Source organism: Ptiloglossa arizonensis, chromosome 5 (assembly GCF_051014685.1).
Source record: "Ptiloglossa arizonensis isolate GNS036 chromosome 5, iyPtiAriz1_principal, whole genome shotgun sequence".
In the NCBI taxonomy this organism is placed as follows: Eukaryota; Metazoa; Arthropoda; class Insecta; order Hymenoptera; family Colletidae; genus Ptiloglossa; species Ptiloglossa arizonensis.
The window spans coordinates 995,585-1,012,570 of record NC_135052.1 but is presented as its reverse complement, the minus strand read 5'-3'; the positions used below and the strand labels follow the sequence as shown (position 1 = coordinate 1,012,570).

General features: G+C 39.1%; 1 protein-coding gene across 7 annotated transcripts in view; it reads left to right on the top strand.

The window, feature by feature from the left end:
• The window catches only part of Aralar1 (calcium-binding mitochondrial carrier protein Aralar1), a 33,003-nt gene extending 21,829 nt beyond the window's left edge, over nucleotides 1–11,174 (top strand). For 5 of the 7 annotated variants that reach the window (XM_076313068.1, XM_076313072.1, XM_076313070.1 and 2 more), the window contains exons 5-17: nucleotides 657–796; nucleotides 877–1,023; nucleotides 1,108–1,249; nucleotides 1,337–1,430; nucleotides 2,532–2,622; nucleotides 2,753–2,828; nucleotides 3,049–3,167; nucleotides 3,243–3,413; nucleotides 3,585–3,725; nucleotides 3,918–4,112; nucleotides 4,196–4,298; nucleotides 5,021–5,111; nucleotides 5,601–11,174. In XM_076313068.1, coding sequence (XP_076169183.1) covers nucleotides 657–796; nucleotides 877–1,023; nucleotides 1,108–1,249; nucleotides 1,337–1,430; nucleotides 2,532–2,622; nucleotides 2,753–2,828; nucleotides 3,049–3,167; nucleotides 3,243–3,413; nucleotides 3,585–3,725; nucleotides 3,918–4,112; nucleotides 4,196–4,298; nucleotides 5,021–5,111; nucleotides 5,601–5,793 — 1,703 coding nt within the window. In that variant the 3' untranslated portion in view covers nucleotides 5,794–11,174. Of the gene's footprint in view, nucleotides 1–656; nucleotides 797–876; nucleotides 1,024–1,107; nucleotides 1,250–1,336; nucleotides 1,431–1,878; nucleotides 1,915–2,531; nucleotides 2,623–2,752; nucleotides 2,829–3,048; nucleotides 3,168–3,242; nucleotides 3,414–3,584; nucleotides 3,726–3,917; nucleotides 4,113–4,195; nucleotides 4,299–5,020; nucleotides 5,112–5,600 lie in introns of all 7 variants that reach the window. The other 2 variants (XM_076313074.1, XM_076313069.1) reach the window with 2 other exon arrangements.
• The last annotated feature ends 5,812 nt before the right edge of the window (nucleotides 11,175–16,986 follow it).

Genomic DNA, 16,986 nt, shown 5'->3' with positions numbered 1-16,986 from the left:
TCGTTTCCGATTACATTTCGTAATCCTCGATCGGTCCTGATTACAATTGCAAATTTAATCCCGACCGATCACAATTACAACTGTAATTGTCGATTTTAATTACCGTTGTCTGTAATTGTAATTGCTATTCCGTTTGTGATTACAGTTGTAATTGCCACTCGTTGCAGCTATGATCGCAATTCTTACCGTTATTGAGTCCAATTAAAAGTGTTATTTCAGGATAATTGCATAATTGCAATCGTGGTCGTTGTTGGGATCGAGTAACTATAATCTACCATTTGCACGTTTTTTTTTTTTTTTTTTTATAAATATTTTATAAACTTATCAAATTTCTTATAAAGTTATCAAATTTACGAATTTGATACATTACGACGCAATTGTGTTGCACTAAAAATCGTTGTACCAATTTTATGAACGTGATATACAAATTCAAATTTTAATTTACACATCAAATCTAGTTTTTCGTGTTTATTTTATAAGTATGTAACGAACGTATGAAAAAGTTGTAAAAACGTGTAAATTATTAAATTTGATATTAACGATCAAAATTATTGTATTTATTGGGCAATTGTGTTCGATTACGATAACACGTGCAATTGTCGATCAAGCTACATTTCGCCTTACATTGGTTTACGGTATTCGATATTCCTTCGTAGACGAGTTCGCTGAGGTGATGCGGAAAACCGAGCTGCATCTACGGATGCCCTTCAACATGGACAGCAGTTTCATCAAACTCTATTTCGGAAAGGATAAGAAGAGACTGATCAGTTACGCGGAGTTCAGTCAGTTCTTGCACGTAAGTTCTTCTTTTGATGGTCCTCGTTTCTCGTTTGTGTGATCGATTACACTCGCGTGATCGTTGTATTTTGCGTGCAGGATTTCCACGAGGAGTACGCTACAGAGGCTTTCAAGAAATTCGATAAGGACGGGCAAGGTTTCATCTCGGCGTTAGACTTCCAGGACATCATGCTCAGCATTAAGAGTCATTTGTTGACTAAGGATGTGAAGGATAACTTGCTCTGCGTGAGTGATCGATTGCGTTGCCTTTATACTCGCTGAATAACAAACCGAAGAATGACGAGTAATGGTACACGTTGTAAATTGCAGGCAGCTAGTACGGGCCAGACTGGAAGAAAGGTCAGCTTTCCATACTTCATGGCGTTCAATTCCCTCCTGAATAACATGGAACTCATAAAACGTATTTACCTTAACGCGACGAATGGCCATAGATTCGAAGAGGTTACAAAGGGTTTGTGAAAAGTTTTTCGTAAATCGCGAATATTGGTGAACGAAACTGCAACACCGAGAGGAATCGTTTCTTTTTTAATTCTTTCAGAGAGGTTCCTTCATTCCGCACAAATGATGTCGCAGATCACACCGTTGGAGGTGGACATTCTCTTTCAACTTTGCGACCTACTTCATCAGACTGGGTGAGTATCTCCAATTCGGAGACATCGAGTTGTTAAAATTTCGGCGTACGATTGGTCAGATGAAAGGTCACGTGGAACGAGTAATTCAACCGCACACGCAGAAAAAGAGAAAAAAGTATTTTCAGTGTCAGGATGATAGCCGAAAATACGCGATAACTAATTTCCATGCTAACCTGGTCAACGAAAAGCAATAAGAATGTATACTCGATATCGCGTAATGCTATCGTTGCACCAGCAAGCATCACACATCGTCATCATCCATATGTCGAGTGTTTCGTTCTTGGCAAAAGAAGACTGGAGACTATCACTACCAAGTGAATCATTTCTAATCGCTCTCTATGCCTACCGAAAAAGCTTGCGACATAATTCTTTCCGATCTTTAGTGAGCGACGATTAAAGTTCTCATGATTGAATATATTTGTTTACGTGTTTACGCTGCCTGGATCAGATCTACGGAAGATGACGAGGCAGATTCGCGGCTTGGGTGCGTCTTTGTATTACAAGAATAATCACGTGCTACATAAATCTGTTATAACGCATACGTTGACCTCGCGCGAAAGCAACGGGAACCCTTCTAAAACTTCTCAAACAGTGAATTTAGAACATTTGGAATATTCGTGAGAATGGAAATGATAACGAGAAATCTCTGTAGATGCTCTTTTCTAAATTCCGTGTTTATCGTTTTTTAGAGTAAAGGTTCCCATTCCTTTCGTCAATCTAATTGTATGTACATGCAACGATAATCACACTTGTCTCACCTACTTTCTTCAGCATCTATCTTAGGACGATGGTATCTGCAAATATTTGCACACCGTGGGCACTAACGATTCCATTTTTCTTCCGTTCAATGCTATGACAGATTTAAGGACATGTTTGAGGAACTCTATTGCCAGGACATATCTTTAGTATCGCTCGAAGCAGTGCCATCGACGTGTTGCATAATAACCATTCTAGATATTCATTTTTTTACTTTTTTTATTTGTACATTCTTAAAGGAACGAACCACAACCCCTCATCCACCTATTCTCCATGTTTTTTAAACGTTTCACCGCAACGACAGCCACGACCCACGTATTGAGCAGACATTTTCTCGGGTTTCAGGAAAATTGTATACAATGATCTCGTGGCTATTACACCTGAGCAGTATTTCAAGCAAATTACAAAACGTCTCGCCGAGATTAAGGCGGTGTCGGTAAGTGTGGTGAAACAGAAGATTGTTCACGCCGGTCAGATGGCAGTCAGACATTCCCGGAAACAATATGCACAATTACTCCGAATGTGTCAGATACGTTGTTCAATAGTCAGTGATGTTGCCATTTCAGAGCCCGGACGAGCGTGGTGTGATCGTGCAAATACTCGAGAGCGGATATCGATTTGTCCTCGGATCTATCGGCGGAGGTATGTTCACTGGTTATTGGTATTGACATTTCTCTTTACAGCCGTGAAAGCGTTTCTAGGATCGCCGACTCGTTAAGAGTTCGTCCACGTTCGCAAAGAGCAAACATTTGTTGTATAGTTAGGGAAATTATTTTAAGTTTTATACGCCTGCTCCTCGCGGAGTGGACTTGAAATAAGGTACAGTTGAAAGTAAAAGCTAGACGAAGAATGTTTTCTTCAGCGGTCGGCGCTACGGCCGTCTACCCGATCGACCTGGTGAAGACGAGGATGCAGAACCAGAGGACTGGATCGCTCGTTGGCGAGCTTATGTACAGAAACAGCTTTGATTGCTTGAAAAAGGTTGGAATCGAAAAGTCTCGCCATGAAACACTGCCTGCATTGTTAATCATGAAGCTGGTGTTTTGCGTTTGACAGGTGATCCGGCACGAAGGTTTCTTCGGTCTGTACAGAGGTTTGATACCCCAATTGATGGGCGTTGCACCGGAGAAAGCAATTAAACTTACCGTCAACGACTTCGTCAGAGATAAGTTCATGGATAAAAACTGCAATTTACCCCTTTACGGGGAAATTATATCCGGTGCTTGTGTAAGTGATCGACGAACAAATTTCTAGCCACTGACACCTCTCTGATCTTCTTAACGACACACGTCCTACTCTTCCCGCTTTTTCCAAACACACGATTCGGGTCAAAGTACAACTTGACACCGTTTTCTTTTTTCTTTTTTTTTTTTGAGAGAGCCACTGTTCGTATTTCAGGCAGGAGGGTCTCAGGTTATTTTCACGAATCCGTTGGAGATTGTGAAGATCCGGCTGCAGGTGGCTGGAGAGATAGCAGGAGGTTCGAAAGTTAGAGCATGGTCCGTTGTCAAGGAATTAGGACTGCTTGGTTTGTACAAAGTGAGTATCGGAAACGTTGCAAGAATTTATTCATTCTTTTATCAACATTGTTAATTCTAGTTAGATTCTAGTAGTATTTAAATAGTTGAGTTTCAAAACTTAGATCAAACACTCGATATCCATGTGTTCAATCATCCCTACATTACCGATCGTACGATCTATTTTCATTGTCTATGTTTTGTTTGTTTTTAGGGTGCGAGAGCTTGTTTCCTACGAGACATTCCGTTCAGTGCGATTTACTTCCCGATGTACGCTCACACAAAAGCTCGATTAGCGGACGAAGGAGGATACAATACACCGTTGTCACTCCTTGTTTCCGGTGCGCTCGCTGGTGTGCCCGCAGCTGCGTTGGTCACTCCTGCGGATGTAATAAAAACGAGATTGCAAGTACGTTTTCTCTCCTCTTAAACGATCGACTCCTTATTGCGTTTTATCGATCGAAGACTCGTAACATTGTCGTTCATCCGTAGGTCGTAGCCAGAGAAGGTCAAACAACGTACAACGGCTTGATGGACTGTGCGAGGAAAATATACAGAGAAGAAGGGGCCAGAGCGTTCTGGAAAGGAGCTACAGGTATGAGATTCTATTATGTCTATTTAGTTTAGTTTTACAAGTATCTTTCAGCTTTCATGAGTAAAATAGAAATGCTTGTTAAAACTATACCAGGATGTGACATTTATTTTAAGTTCGATATAAAAAGAGTTAGTAATATATTTTGATTTGGTCGATTGCATGCGCGGGGATCGGCCCCCTGCCGCATCTTTCGACTATTCTTCCTCTCCAATATGACCTGGCAACTTACTTCTAAGTGAGTACTTCTTTTTCTCTCTGCCTGCCAGTCTCGTCGTTTTTTTTGTTTTCCTATCCGTTGAATTTTCCTTTGTGAAGTCCACTCATTCTTCACTATCTCTTTCATTGTTCTCCTAATTTTTTCCTTAATGGTTTTATCGTTTGTTTTCAAGGTGGTCCGTCGAAAGCATTCCATTGCATCGCACGATTCGTTCGTTTCACTTATGACTTATTTTCTCATTATTTCACACAAATTTCTTACAACTGTTGTCAAACTCTCTCCTTAGGAAGAGAAATGTGTTAATATTGTTTAATATTAATTTAATTTTTAAATGTTAAGTCCGAAGAATTTATAAAATAAGATCATAATGTTCATTGAATGTAACTTTTGGAGGATATCAATATATCACTCTGCAAATCTTTATTCGGACAAAGAACACGATCCAGTGTGTAGACATAGATATGTACGAATTGATGCTATTCGTGTACATTTTTCTATTTTATAGCACGAGTGTTCAGATCGTCGCCGCAATTTGGTGTCACGCTCTTCACCTATGAGCTGTTGCAGAGGCTTTTCTTTGTCGATTTCGGAGGATCGTAAGTACACGTTTAACTAAAATTCACTGCAACGCGGACTCGCTTCTCGCTATTCTTGCCAAGAGTTTAATAAATAATCGTTCGAATCGTTTAATTGTTCCATTGTGATTAATATTTAACCTGCGTGCGAATTAAATATTATATGATTTGGAAGTATTTATTTTCATGGTAAGTACGCTTTTCTGAGCAAGGAATCCCTTGTTTCTTAGTAATTCGTTACTTATTTTTGTTTCCAGTAGGTTGTCCAATCCATTTGGCTTATTTGTGACATCATACATCTAGGGCTTCGACACTTTCTGTCCATTCTAGTTAAAGAAAATTGATACTGTAAAGGGTTCCCGTTTCCAAGGTACTAATGCCGAGGATAAATTCAAACACCAACGCTTCAAGATACCAGTATCCTAAACAGAAAGTGTCGAAGGTCTGAAGATTTCGAGTGATTGAAAAAATTAACAATTGCCCTGTATAAACAAAAAATATTGTTTTCAGTCGACCCTCCGGCTCGGAACAAAAGGTGCCAGCGACCGGCATTGCGCACGAGATTCGATCAACGAATCCGGATCACATAGGCGGCTATCAAGTAGCTCTGCCCATCTTCACGGGTATAGAAACGAAGTTCGGTCTTTGCCTACCAAGGTTCCAAGCAGTAACCGTTGGAAAAGAAGCAGAGTCACCGAAGTAAGCTTGTAGCAACCTCCCACCGTTAAGAAAACCAAGTATGAGCTCCACAGAACCACGAACCGAGTCAATCCGAGTCTTTCGAGCTGTCGTCGTCGATCGACGTAGCAAGCGAGTCGTGCTGTCAAGCTCGACTTCGGCCAAGGAACGTCAAGACATCGTATCCTTGGAGTTGCGGAATCCTCGAACGGCGTCCCAGGACGTTTGAACACAGAGAAACGATTTTAGAGAGAATCTATAGACGATCCAAGGATTCTTTTCCATGAATCGGAGGGACGCAGAAATATTGAAGGAATCGGAGACTTATCTAAATTTACGCTTGAACCATAGCACCCCCTTGAACCGAGAAAATAAAGGAATACTTTCACAGAAGCAGTAAATGGATCAGCAGGGCGTTATCTTCAGATTACCGTAATTGATGTACCGCGAGAGGAGAGAAGAGAAGAAGCTGGTCGTGCAGGAAGTGTGCGCCCCGGAGTCGATGATGATGGAACAACGTCAACGCGCACAACCTATTCGGTGGTCGTCGCTGAGAGACGGCTAGCAGTAATTCTCGTTTAGGCGAGTCAAAAGGATAAAACGATTTCGTCTAAAAGACACTATTACACGTTCTTCGTCATCTCTTTACGCTTACGGTATCGATCACGCGCGTGGAATTCGAATGGATTGGCGATGTGAAGAAGCAGAACGTCCCCTTATCTTCCTTGCACTATCTTTGTTATCGACAACCCTTTCCGTGACTCTTTCTTGCGTTTCGCCTTTTGTAGCCGGCTTCGAGCAACCGAATGTATCGACGACTGCTCGGTTCTAACAAAGTAAAATACTATAATGATAAAGAACGAAAGAAGGACGTAAAAGGCGAAACGGTGCATCGTTGAAAAGAAGAGAACACACTTGATCAACAAACGAACCTTAAGTATTACTTTACCGGTGGCATCTTACTTTTCTATTTTTTATATGCAACCTTGAATTTCGGGAACGAACATGCTTGTTTGTACGCCGTTCCATTTGTCGAAGAGTTAGACTGTTTTTGTAGCCTTGTATTTCCGCGCGAAAATGGATTGCGTTCCTCCAATGGTACCAGTCGGTTCTACACAACGACAACAATAACAAAAGTAATGTACTCGCCGTTTCCTCCGATTCTAGACTCACTTATAAATAAGTTTTGTTACGCCCTTCTTTTACTCTTCTTCTAGTCGCGACTGCCATTCGTTTTATAGTAGTACAGTAAACAATGTAAATTCGTTCGATCGACAATTGGAGTCTTGGTGGTTCGATTACACGCTCTCTCGAGGCATTCCCGTTGTTCCGTCACGTACCAAGAGCAGAGGCTACGCCACTGTAATTTTCCTTCGTATAGTTTTATTTTCTTTTTTTTCTTCATCCGTGGAAAACTCAGGGTGTTCCAAAATTTTACCATCGACAGTTGCCGCGTCATTGCGTATCTTTTCCATTTTGGACGATAGCTCTGGCTCGCTGGAATCTTGCGCGAAACAATGAAACGTTCCGATTTCGTAATGTCGCGTTCGCGCGCCATTTTCTAACATACTCGGTCGCTGTTCGGGGAAACGTGGCGTAGCCTCCGCGCATCGGTTTGTGTAACTTACGAGAGATAATCGCGTTTTATTTGTAAGTAAAGATTTATCGAGAGCTCGAGGGGCAGCGTTTTAAACGATAAGGAGGACTGGATCCTTCGTCCCTAGATTGTTCGCGGACCTCGAGCTATTTTTATCCTACTCCGTGAGCCGAGGATACTATACGAATTATTCAGTCGATCGTCGGAAATGCTCGAAGAACGTCCAGAAATGTCGCGGCGCTTATCTTCGTCTATTTTTGACAGCTAAAAAAGAATGTTCGCTAAATTCTCCTCTGTAATTTGTTCTGGCGTTTTTTTTGCATTTCTCGATGATCGGGTCGACCAATAACGCGCTGGTTTTTTCGTCGAGAGTGGTCTCGAAAAACTGTTAAATGGCTCCCTCCCGCAGTTCGATATTTACTGTTTAAACGAGATACACAGAGTGAGTCTAGTAACCGGGCCGGGTTGTAACACTGTTCCTGGTACAGATGGAAGAAAATATATACATGAAACTTTTGTGTAGTTTGTCAAGCTCTATCATCGTGGCGTATACCTTTTTCACGAGTGCATTGGTGCAATTGCACTTGTTTCTTAAACGGACTCTTCAAAGAAGTCGCGTTAAACGACGATAGAGCTTGACAAATGATGCAAAATTTTCCTCCACGTATTTCTTTTCGATCTTCACTAGGAACAGAGATACAGCCCAACCCAGTCACTAAACTCATTCCGTACGCGGCGCTTTGTAAATCTCGGCGAGTAACCGCTCCGTCTGGACGTAGCGTTCGTTAGCTCGTATTTGCTGTAGGAGAGATTAATGCCGCTTGTAAATGATCTTCGTTCCGACGCTTTCGATCGAACATTCCCGAAAATGCGCGTGGACAGGTCCACGGAAACATCGAACAAACGACACTCTGTAAACGGGAACCGTCTTCGGCGAACAACGATGCTTCAAAATTGCCCGAGTCCGTGTACCTTGCTTTCGACACATCGCTCGCGGTCTAACTCGTGACTTGAGAATCAAATGTTTCGCCATACATTTGGATTCGCGATTGCAAAGTGACAATTACCGTAGCGTTATTGTTCCTAACGAGAGATCGGGCAATTTTGCAGAATCGTTTTCACCAATCCGTAATTGAGGATCGATCGCGAGCGATTTACAATAATTTTCATTGCCGGCCATCGTGTATTCCTTTTCGTGTGCTACGTATACGTATCGTTGATCGAAATCTCGGGCCGCACCCTCGGGTATGCGATTCCTTTTTATCGCGAATAAGGAGGAACGACGAAGTTGTAGCGGATTCAAGCACGACTTTGTCAGACATCGATACAATACTTTCGTTCGGTTGCTGTCCTCGTGAAACACAGAGAACAGCTATATATATATATGTATGTATGTATGTATGTATGTATATATATATACATATATATTTCATGGCTTTGTATACATATACGTATATGTATAAAGCCATGAGAAATAGCAAAAACGCAGCGCGAACTCCGTTTATTTTTCCGAATGGAACTGCAAAAACAATTTTTGGATGTCCTCTGCAGAGCAGAACGATTTAACGAGTCTTCCTTCAATCAAAATCTATGAAGATGGAATCACGGTGATAAAAAAACTCGACGAAAGGAGATTATTAGCGTCTAAAGTAACAAAGTATTGCCTCGTGATCTGACAAGTTGCTAATATCAGGTTCAAATGGTCGATATATTTTCGTAACGATAAACAGAGCAAGAAACAGAGGAAATAGAGTGACAGAGAGATATACCGGTTTCTATACATTTGCGTTTAGATATATATTTTCTCTGTCGAGTGGAATCGCGCGCAAAAGAGTCGATTATGTAAATAGATTAGGGAGGTACGGTTTAAGGGTTACTGAGAGGGAACCAAAACGCGGAAGGTCTGCGTTCTGGCCCGAAATATCAACTCAACGATCCTGATCATAGTTTAATGTACATACATATGTTGCATATGTAATATAATTAGCCCGTGTATATACGTGTCGTGCACGATTGGCAGCTGCGAACGCTTGAACACGCCATCATATTCGACTCTATTTGTCGAGTCTGCTTGTTTGGATAATTTGAGAACAATTAGTCTGAGATTGAACATCGTTAATCGAAGGGATCGTCTTCGTGGAAGCAAAACCCGAGCAATAATGATTTAATCGACATTTAGGGCTCCTTGTTCGATGCTATCTTAAGTTACTTCTAAGCTTTTAGCGAAGTCCGATTCCAAATGACTCTCCAATTTGATTTCCAATCGTTGATCGATTTGGACCTGAAATTCGCGTAGGATTTTGAGAATCGAGTCGAGTCGGATCGTCTTCGAAAGTGTTCGCAGGTGTTCAGACGCATAAGAATTATAATAAACGTTCAGGAATCCGTCGTGGGCATTCGCAGCTCAATAATACACTTTGGTTTTTATACGTCACACCGAAGCGTTTTTTCTCTCGACTATTTCTGCACCAATCTACCCTCGTTATTGTCGTCACGGTTTTTAATGTTGCTATGGATATCGCTGTCGAGTTTAAATCTCGTTGACTGTCGTCGTGGTGAAGTTTATTATCTGGCGGGGAGGCTTGTGACAAGGAAAGAAGAGAACAGGAGGTTGTCGGATGAGCGTTGAAAAAAAGGAATTGAGAAATTTCTAATCCGTAGAAAACAGCGTCTTCAGAGAAGGAAGAAAGGAAATAAATTTCTTTTACAAGTAGATCGTTTATTTTTATACTTTTAAGCGACTCGCAGTAAGAGTTTCCTTTGATTTAAGTTAATCGAGTCGAGAGGTTTTCCCAACCGGCCTAAAATATGGAGATAACAGTTCAGAAACACGGATCATTTTCTGTTTTCTATTATTACGGGAGAAAGTAACATTCCAGAACCGTCTCTGAAGAGAACCTGTTCTTAGTTTCTATCAGTCGCGTTCGTATTCTTTCCCAACAGAGATCGAAATTTTCGCCCAGCAAAGAGGACCAGGTATCCCTCGCGATACCTCGCCTGTAAAACAATCAACGTGTCGATGGTTGCGTCAATCTGTGTAAATAGAACTTACCGCATAGAGTAGTCGAAGAACAACAAATTGAAATGCAAACGTTTGAAATTTTGATCTCTGTTCGCAGGCTCTAATCTTTAGCCTGTTACGACCACTCGTTGGCGGAAGATCTAATCAGAGACAATGGCTACGCAATTGCACAAAAGATGCAAATTAGAGTGTAAATCTATTTTACGAATTACTGAAAAGAAATTGAGAAACTTCTTAACGTGTAATGTGCAAACGATTATTAAGTATATTGAAAAAGAACAAGTAAGTAAGCTCGCTTCCATGGAACGACCGTCTCATATCCCATTCGACGCACAGTCGAGTCGTCGTCGATATAACAGATAAAAGATGTAATTTAAACGAACGATAATATTAACGATAACGGTTTACGATGTAATAATAAATAATATACGCTAGGTCTTTCTTGTCCGTTGATGCAAATCGAATCGACGTTCTACGATCTGTGATCAATTTATGTCAGATTCTTGACGGTAAACCGGAAGGCCGATTAGTTAGACGATTTTGAATTCAATTCTTACGAACTTATTCAGTCGTAATATCTTTGATAATTTAGATTTACCTCAATGCAAATTGTAAAGATACACGTACACGTATACACACATACGTACACACAAAACATACACAACACACATACTTGTAAATCAAAAAACAAAAAAAAAAAGAGGAAAGAAGAAATACCTAACTGTGAATAACATCTAAGCTGTTGTGCATATATTTTAAAATAAGAATAAATATTATTTAAGAGACACATTGATTCAACGGCTCAAGTCCTTCGTTAATTCATTTCTTCTGAAATGGCATCAAGTGAGACTAGTTAAAAACTATGCCTGCAGGAAAATTCAAAATATGATATACTTAGAATATATTTTGCACATGCGTACAAAAAAGATAATCCGATGTAAAAATCACAGTCTGTGTTTGGTAATTGTTCCGAAGGCATAGTTTTATCGCAACAAGTGTTTGATGCTTAATAGTACGTATAATTATTATCCGGCAGAATATCGTGTTGCATATACCAGCTGTCGGTATGGTAGAAACGGTAGTTAAAGCATAATATCGTTAAGGAGACGTGGCTCACAATTATTAGAAATTTTGAATGCAGTACGACTTTACGTCTTAACCAGCATGAGATTACAACAAATTTAAACATTGAGTTACCCGATGCTAGGGCCTGTTTAATTGGAAGTAAAGAATAAAGAAGGAAATAATAAGTAATTACATAATTATTTATTATATATAGGGAAAGAGAAATAAAGAGAGATATGTATTTATTCAGAGCACAGTACTCCACGGATGAGATATAGAATGAACATTTCACTGGAGTGTTATACGATTTGAAATACCGACCTTATAAAGTATCAATGATGACATCCGTCATTTTACACTGAATTTTTACACTGAACCTTAAAACTCTTTGTTTATGAACGGTGATTCCAGGAACTACATTTAACCGAACCACCGAAGTCAATAAAGATAATAAATGTAGATAACTGAAATAATCTCGTGTCTGTATTCGAATAGATCGACTTACCTTGTTACGTTGCTACAAATCAGACCCGCTTTCCTTCTGACTGCTGACTTACCAGCGGTGAACTATACACGAACGAGTTTTTTACGTTTACTACCATTATCGATTTCGGTAATTCACTGGAAATAGTGCCAGTGTTCACAACCTGAAATACCGACATAATAAAATATCAATGGTTTTACAGCGACCTCTTCGTTGAAGAACGGCGACTCTAGGAACTACATATACTCAACCGACGACGAATAAAATTGCACGAAATGTAATTACTCGAAATGAAAATTAAGAAAGGTACTTTATTCTTAAAATAAGAATAAAGAAGGTACTCTACGTAACCACGCGTGCTTCCTCGTGAAACAAACAAAGTAAAAGACTCTTACATTTCAAATTTCAATTATCCATATTCTACAGAACGTCATCGTGCGACCTCTAGGTTCGTCCCCGTTCAAATGTCATAAAAATCCTCAGAGAACACAGTTTCGGTGTCTCTTCGTCGAATACGAAATCAAAATCGCTACCTATTCCGTTTACGATCGAATCGATCGATTCGATAGCATTTCTACCGCTGCTGCACAGTTACTAGTTACTTCCTTGTTATCTTCCATCAATTGTCCTGCACTCTCGTTTCGTTTCTAACGGCTGTACTTATCCGCGAATCCGTGTCCGTATTCGCTTTATCGAAAGACACTTGTTTCGTCGTTGTGTGCACAGTTACGTGAAAAGATGCGAGAGGCCGCGTTAACGACGTTTCAGGTTGCTATGCCGGTGGTAGGATTCTTGGGGAATTCGGGAGGGGATTCTTCTATCCTTCTTCGACCACGTTGGCTCCGACGCGAGCAACTGTGACACAATAGCTCGCAATGCCTTGTCAGGGAACGTGACCGCGTGTTAGCCGGGGCTCTGTCTGGGCCGGCCGCGACAAACGAACCACTATAAAAAGGTAGTAAAACGTCGGAGGGAGAGCCCGAGGTCTCTTGCCGGAAAGAAAGGGCACCTCAGTGCTCCAGAGTCAGTTTGCTTTGACATTCCCTAATCAAAACAAGGACTCCCCCTTTTTTTCCCCTCCTTTTTCCGTTCCTTGGGCCTCGTTCGGCCAGTCGTAATTTTTAAAGGGTTCGAAGGATTGAGTTTCCGCGCAACGACTCGCCTTTTAGCTGCACTAATTTATCGTTCCCCCATAGGCGTGACTTGTCACGAGCGAGCGACCGGAATTTCACGGCGCGCTCGTATAGCGATCGTGCGTCCCGATTTTCGCGGGGAAGTCCCGTTTTCTCGCGGTCTCTCACGATCGCGCTGCTCGATCCGACACTCGAATCGTTTAAACTTTCATCGATCTTATCTTTGAGATAAATTTCAACGAATTATTTCCGTTGTGATTAATTTTTTCCTTTTTCAATTCTCTAAGAGTAACTTATAATTTGGATAAAACATTCGGTCGGTTCGTGTAGCTGGTTGCAGAACATGTAAGTAATTGCGCTATAACCTTGCTGTTAATATTTCTAAAAATAGATATTTTTATTGGTATTACGAATCTCTTTCCATTTTTGAAGTTTCATTGTTCGTGACGTTACATCGAATCTATTAGTTTGTTTCTATCGACGTGTAGAATATCTGTTCGTAATGAAACACGCCCATATCGATTTAAGAAACTTGAATAATTTATTATCGTTCATTTTCGTTCTTTAATACCACGATTTATTGTATATATATTTAATATCGAAAAAAGTAACATTTACACGGTATACTCGTAGAAAACAACATAACCCTATTAAATCGATGGTCGTTGGTATAAAAGTATCTTCAGATGTCGACCGACAAAGTAAATATGACAAACGCGGTCGATCAGAGGGATAAATATAATAATTAATGCAACGAGATTATCTACTTTTGTTTATCGAAGAAAATAATCGAAATACAGGTTAATCGATCGAGCGACAAATTATCTAGGTACCTGTGGATACATTTCTCTTGGTGTTATCGTTCTGCTTGGAACCGGAGTATCGTATGCGCGATAATAATTGGACAAGTAAAGCACACGGTGTTTTAGCAGAGAATTAACCGCACTCGTAGCCGCTAATGGCAACGATAATGTTAAGAGGCGAAGAAACAATCGACCGGACCGGCCGGTCGGTATTGTTAAACACGCTCATTGTGCTGGTCTAACAATACACTGTTACAGTGACAACATCCAGGGCTGCGAGGTCTAGCTTTCCATCAACAATCCGTTATCACCGTTGAAAAATATCCGGCCGTTCTAACGCGCACTCCTTTTCTTTCTGTGCTCCACGTGAATCGGTTCGCGTTACAAATCGGTGGCTTTCAATATAATCGTTGTCACTCTTGCGCTACGAAAGTATTGGGTCGATGGGGAAGTAACGTTACTGTTAGACTATCCACGATTAAAAATAAATCAATTCATTTTGTCAGGATATTTTTTATATACAAAAAACTCTTGGTTGATTTTTACGAAGTATTGTTACTGTTAGACTATCCACGATTACAAATGAATTAGTCCATTTTGACAGCACGATATTTTTTATTTGCAAAAATTCTTGGTCGGTTGTTACGAAGTAATGTTACTGTTAGACTATCCACGATTAAAAATAAATTAATTCATTTTCTCAGGATATTTTTTATGTACAAAAAACTCTTGGTTGATTTTTACGAAGTATTGTTACTGTTAGACTATCCACGATTACAAATGAATTAGTCCATTTTGACAGCACGATATTTTTTATTTGCAAAAATTCTTGGTCGATTGTTACGAAATAATGTTACTGTTAGACTATCAACGATTAAAAATAAATTAATTGAATTAATTAATTCAATTAAATGAATTAATTGAATTAATTGAATACAAATGAATTAATCCATTCCGTCAGGATAATATTTTTCATTTACAAAAACTCTTGCGCTATGAACAGTAATGTTACTATTAGGCTATCCACGATTACAAATAAATTAATTGAATCAATCCATTTTGTCAGGGTAATATTTTTCATTTATAAAAACTCTTGTGCTATGAACAGTAATGTTACTATTAGACTATCCACGATTGCAAATAAATTAATCCATTTCTTTTTCAATTCTCTAAGAGTAAGTTATAATTTGTTTATATGTAATATATATCTCTGTCAAGATATTTTTTATTTACAAAAACTCTTGGTCGGTGTTATGAAGTAGTGTTACTGTTAGACTATTCATGATTACAAATAAATTAATTCATTTTGCCAGGATAATATTTTTTATTTACAAAAGCTCTTGGTCGATTGTTATGAAGTAATGTTACTGTTAGGTTATTCACAATTACAAACAAATCAATCCATTTTATTAGGATGGTATTTTAAGTTTATAAAATCTCTTGAGCTATGAAAGTATTGAATCGGGGAAATAATGATATTGTTACACTGTTCGCGATAAAAATAAATAGTAACCGGATAGTGATTTATCATTTTCCTAAATCTACCAATCACCAAAATCGCTCGATTGTTTTCGTCGATTCTAAACTTTTCATCGTACGATTATAATTCAAATATTTTCGAATTCGCGCGTTCGAATTCTATGTACGAGTCGAGGAAAATTATTTAACATATTTCTAAATCTACTAATCACCGAAATCGATCGATTATTTTCATCGTGTAATTATAATTCAAATATTTTTAAACTCTGCGCGTTTGAATTCGATGCACGAGTCGAGAAAACGCACAGTTACGTTCCCAGATCATTCTTTCAATGATCGTTATCAATATCCTGCCTAAATCGTATAGTTTCGTATTACATAATCAAAGGCACGTATCGCCAATTGGTTTCTTCGAAACGTACCTACATCACGTAGGAAGTATTTATATTGATCTCGATCAATGGCTGGAAACCAAGGCACTGTTTATTTTCTTGGAGATTTCGTTACCGATAACCACTGAAAACACCGTGAAAAGAAATTAACTCTAGATTTACCAACCAGTCATAATGACCGGCTTCGACTGCTTTTACAAAGAAATTTACTTTAAATTCCACAGCATATTTTCAAAAGACGTTGTAACTTCTTTTATTCTATAAATATAATCAATTTCATAAGTCCCTCTTTCTCTAAAAGTTACAACACTTTTTTTATTCCATAAATACAATCAATTTCATAATTTCCTCTTTTTGCTCGATCATTGATTTTCCTGAAATACATTTGAGGATCACCTTAACATACTGGAACCCATACTGAAACTACTATATCGGTAGTTCTAGTGTTAATCGCTCGAACGATATTCAGGATTCAAAATAAAACGAAGTTACGAGATTCGAGAATTTGAATTTGTTTTCTCGCGGTTTATTCGCATTATTGACAATTTAACTGTACATTTGCCACGAATTGACGTTTTTCTCAACATTCGAGAGGAAAAATTCTGGAAAATTTGAACTCGTACGAAAAGTAAGACGAGAAAACGAAGAATATCCATTTTCAGTGAATTGTACCGTAAATATAATGCATATTGTTGATAGAACGTAGAACGTAATTAAAAAATGGAGAAAATTGAAATAACGCGGACGATTACTTTTTTTTCTCCAATGCTTAATTATTGGGAAATTTTTAGCATCGAAAGGTGCATCGATCGAATTTTCACTCGTGTCACAAAAATTGAATTATTTATTAAATTTACCGATACGTATTATAACCACGAGGCGATTTTAACAACAATTTTTTATATCAAAGTGCGCATTAATCGAATTTAGTCTCGTGTTACAAAAATCGAGTTATTTGTTATATTTATCGAAACGTAACAAAAATAGAAAATAGAATATCAAAAATCCGATGACGAAGTTGTGCTGTATAGTTGGAAATTGTTTCGCGAATGTGTATTCGTAACTTTGTTGCTCGCTTCTGTGTAACGATATTTAAATCAACATTGAAACTAAATACGATTGTACACGTATGTGATAGTATTATACTTCTGAAACAGTTAGCAGTTCGTTAGAAGTGCGTGCAAGATGTCAAGTGTCGAATTGTTCGTCAAAGAAAAGGACAGAGCCACACGTTTCAATTGTT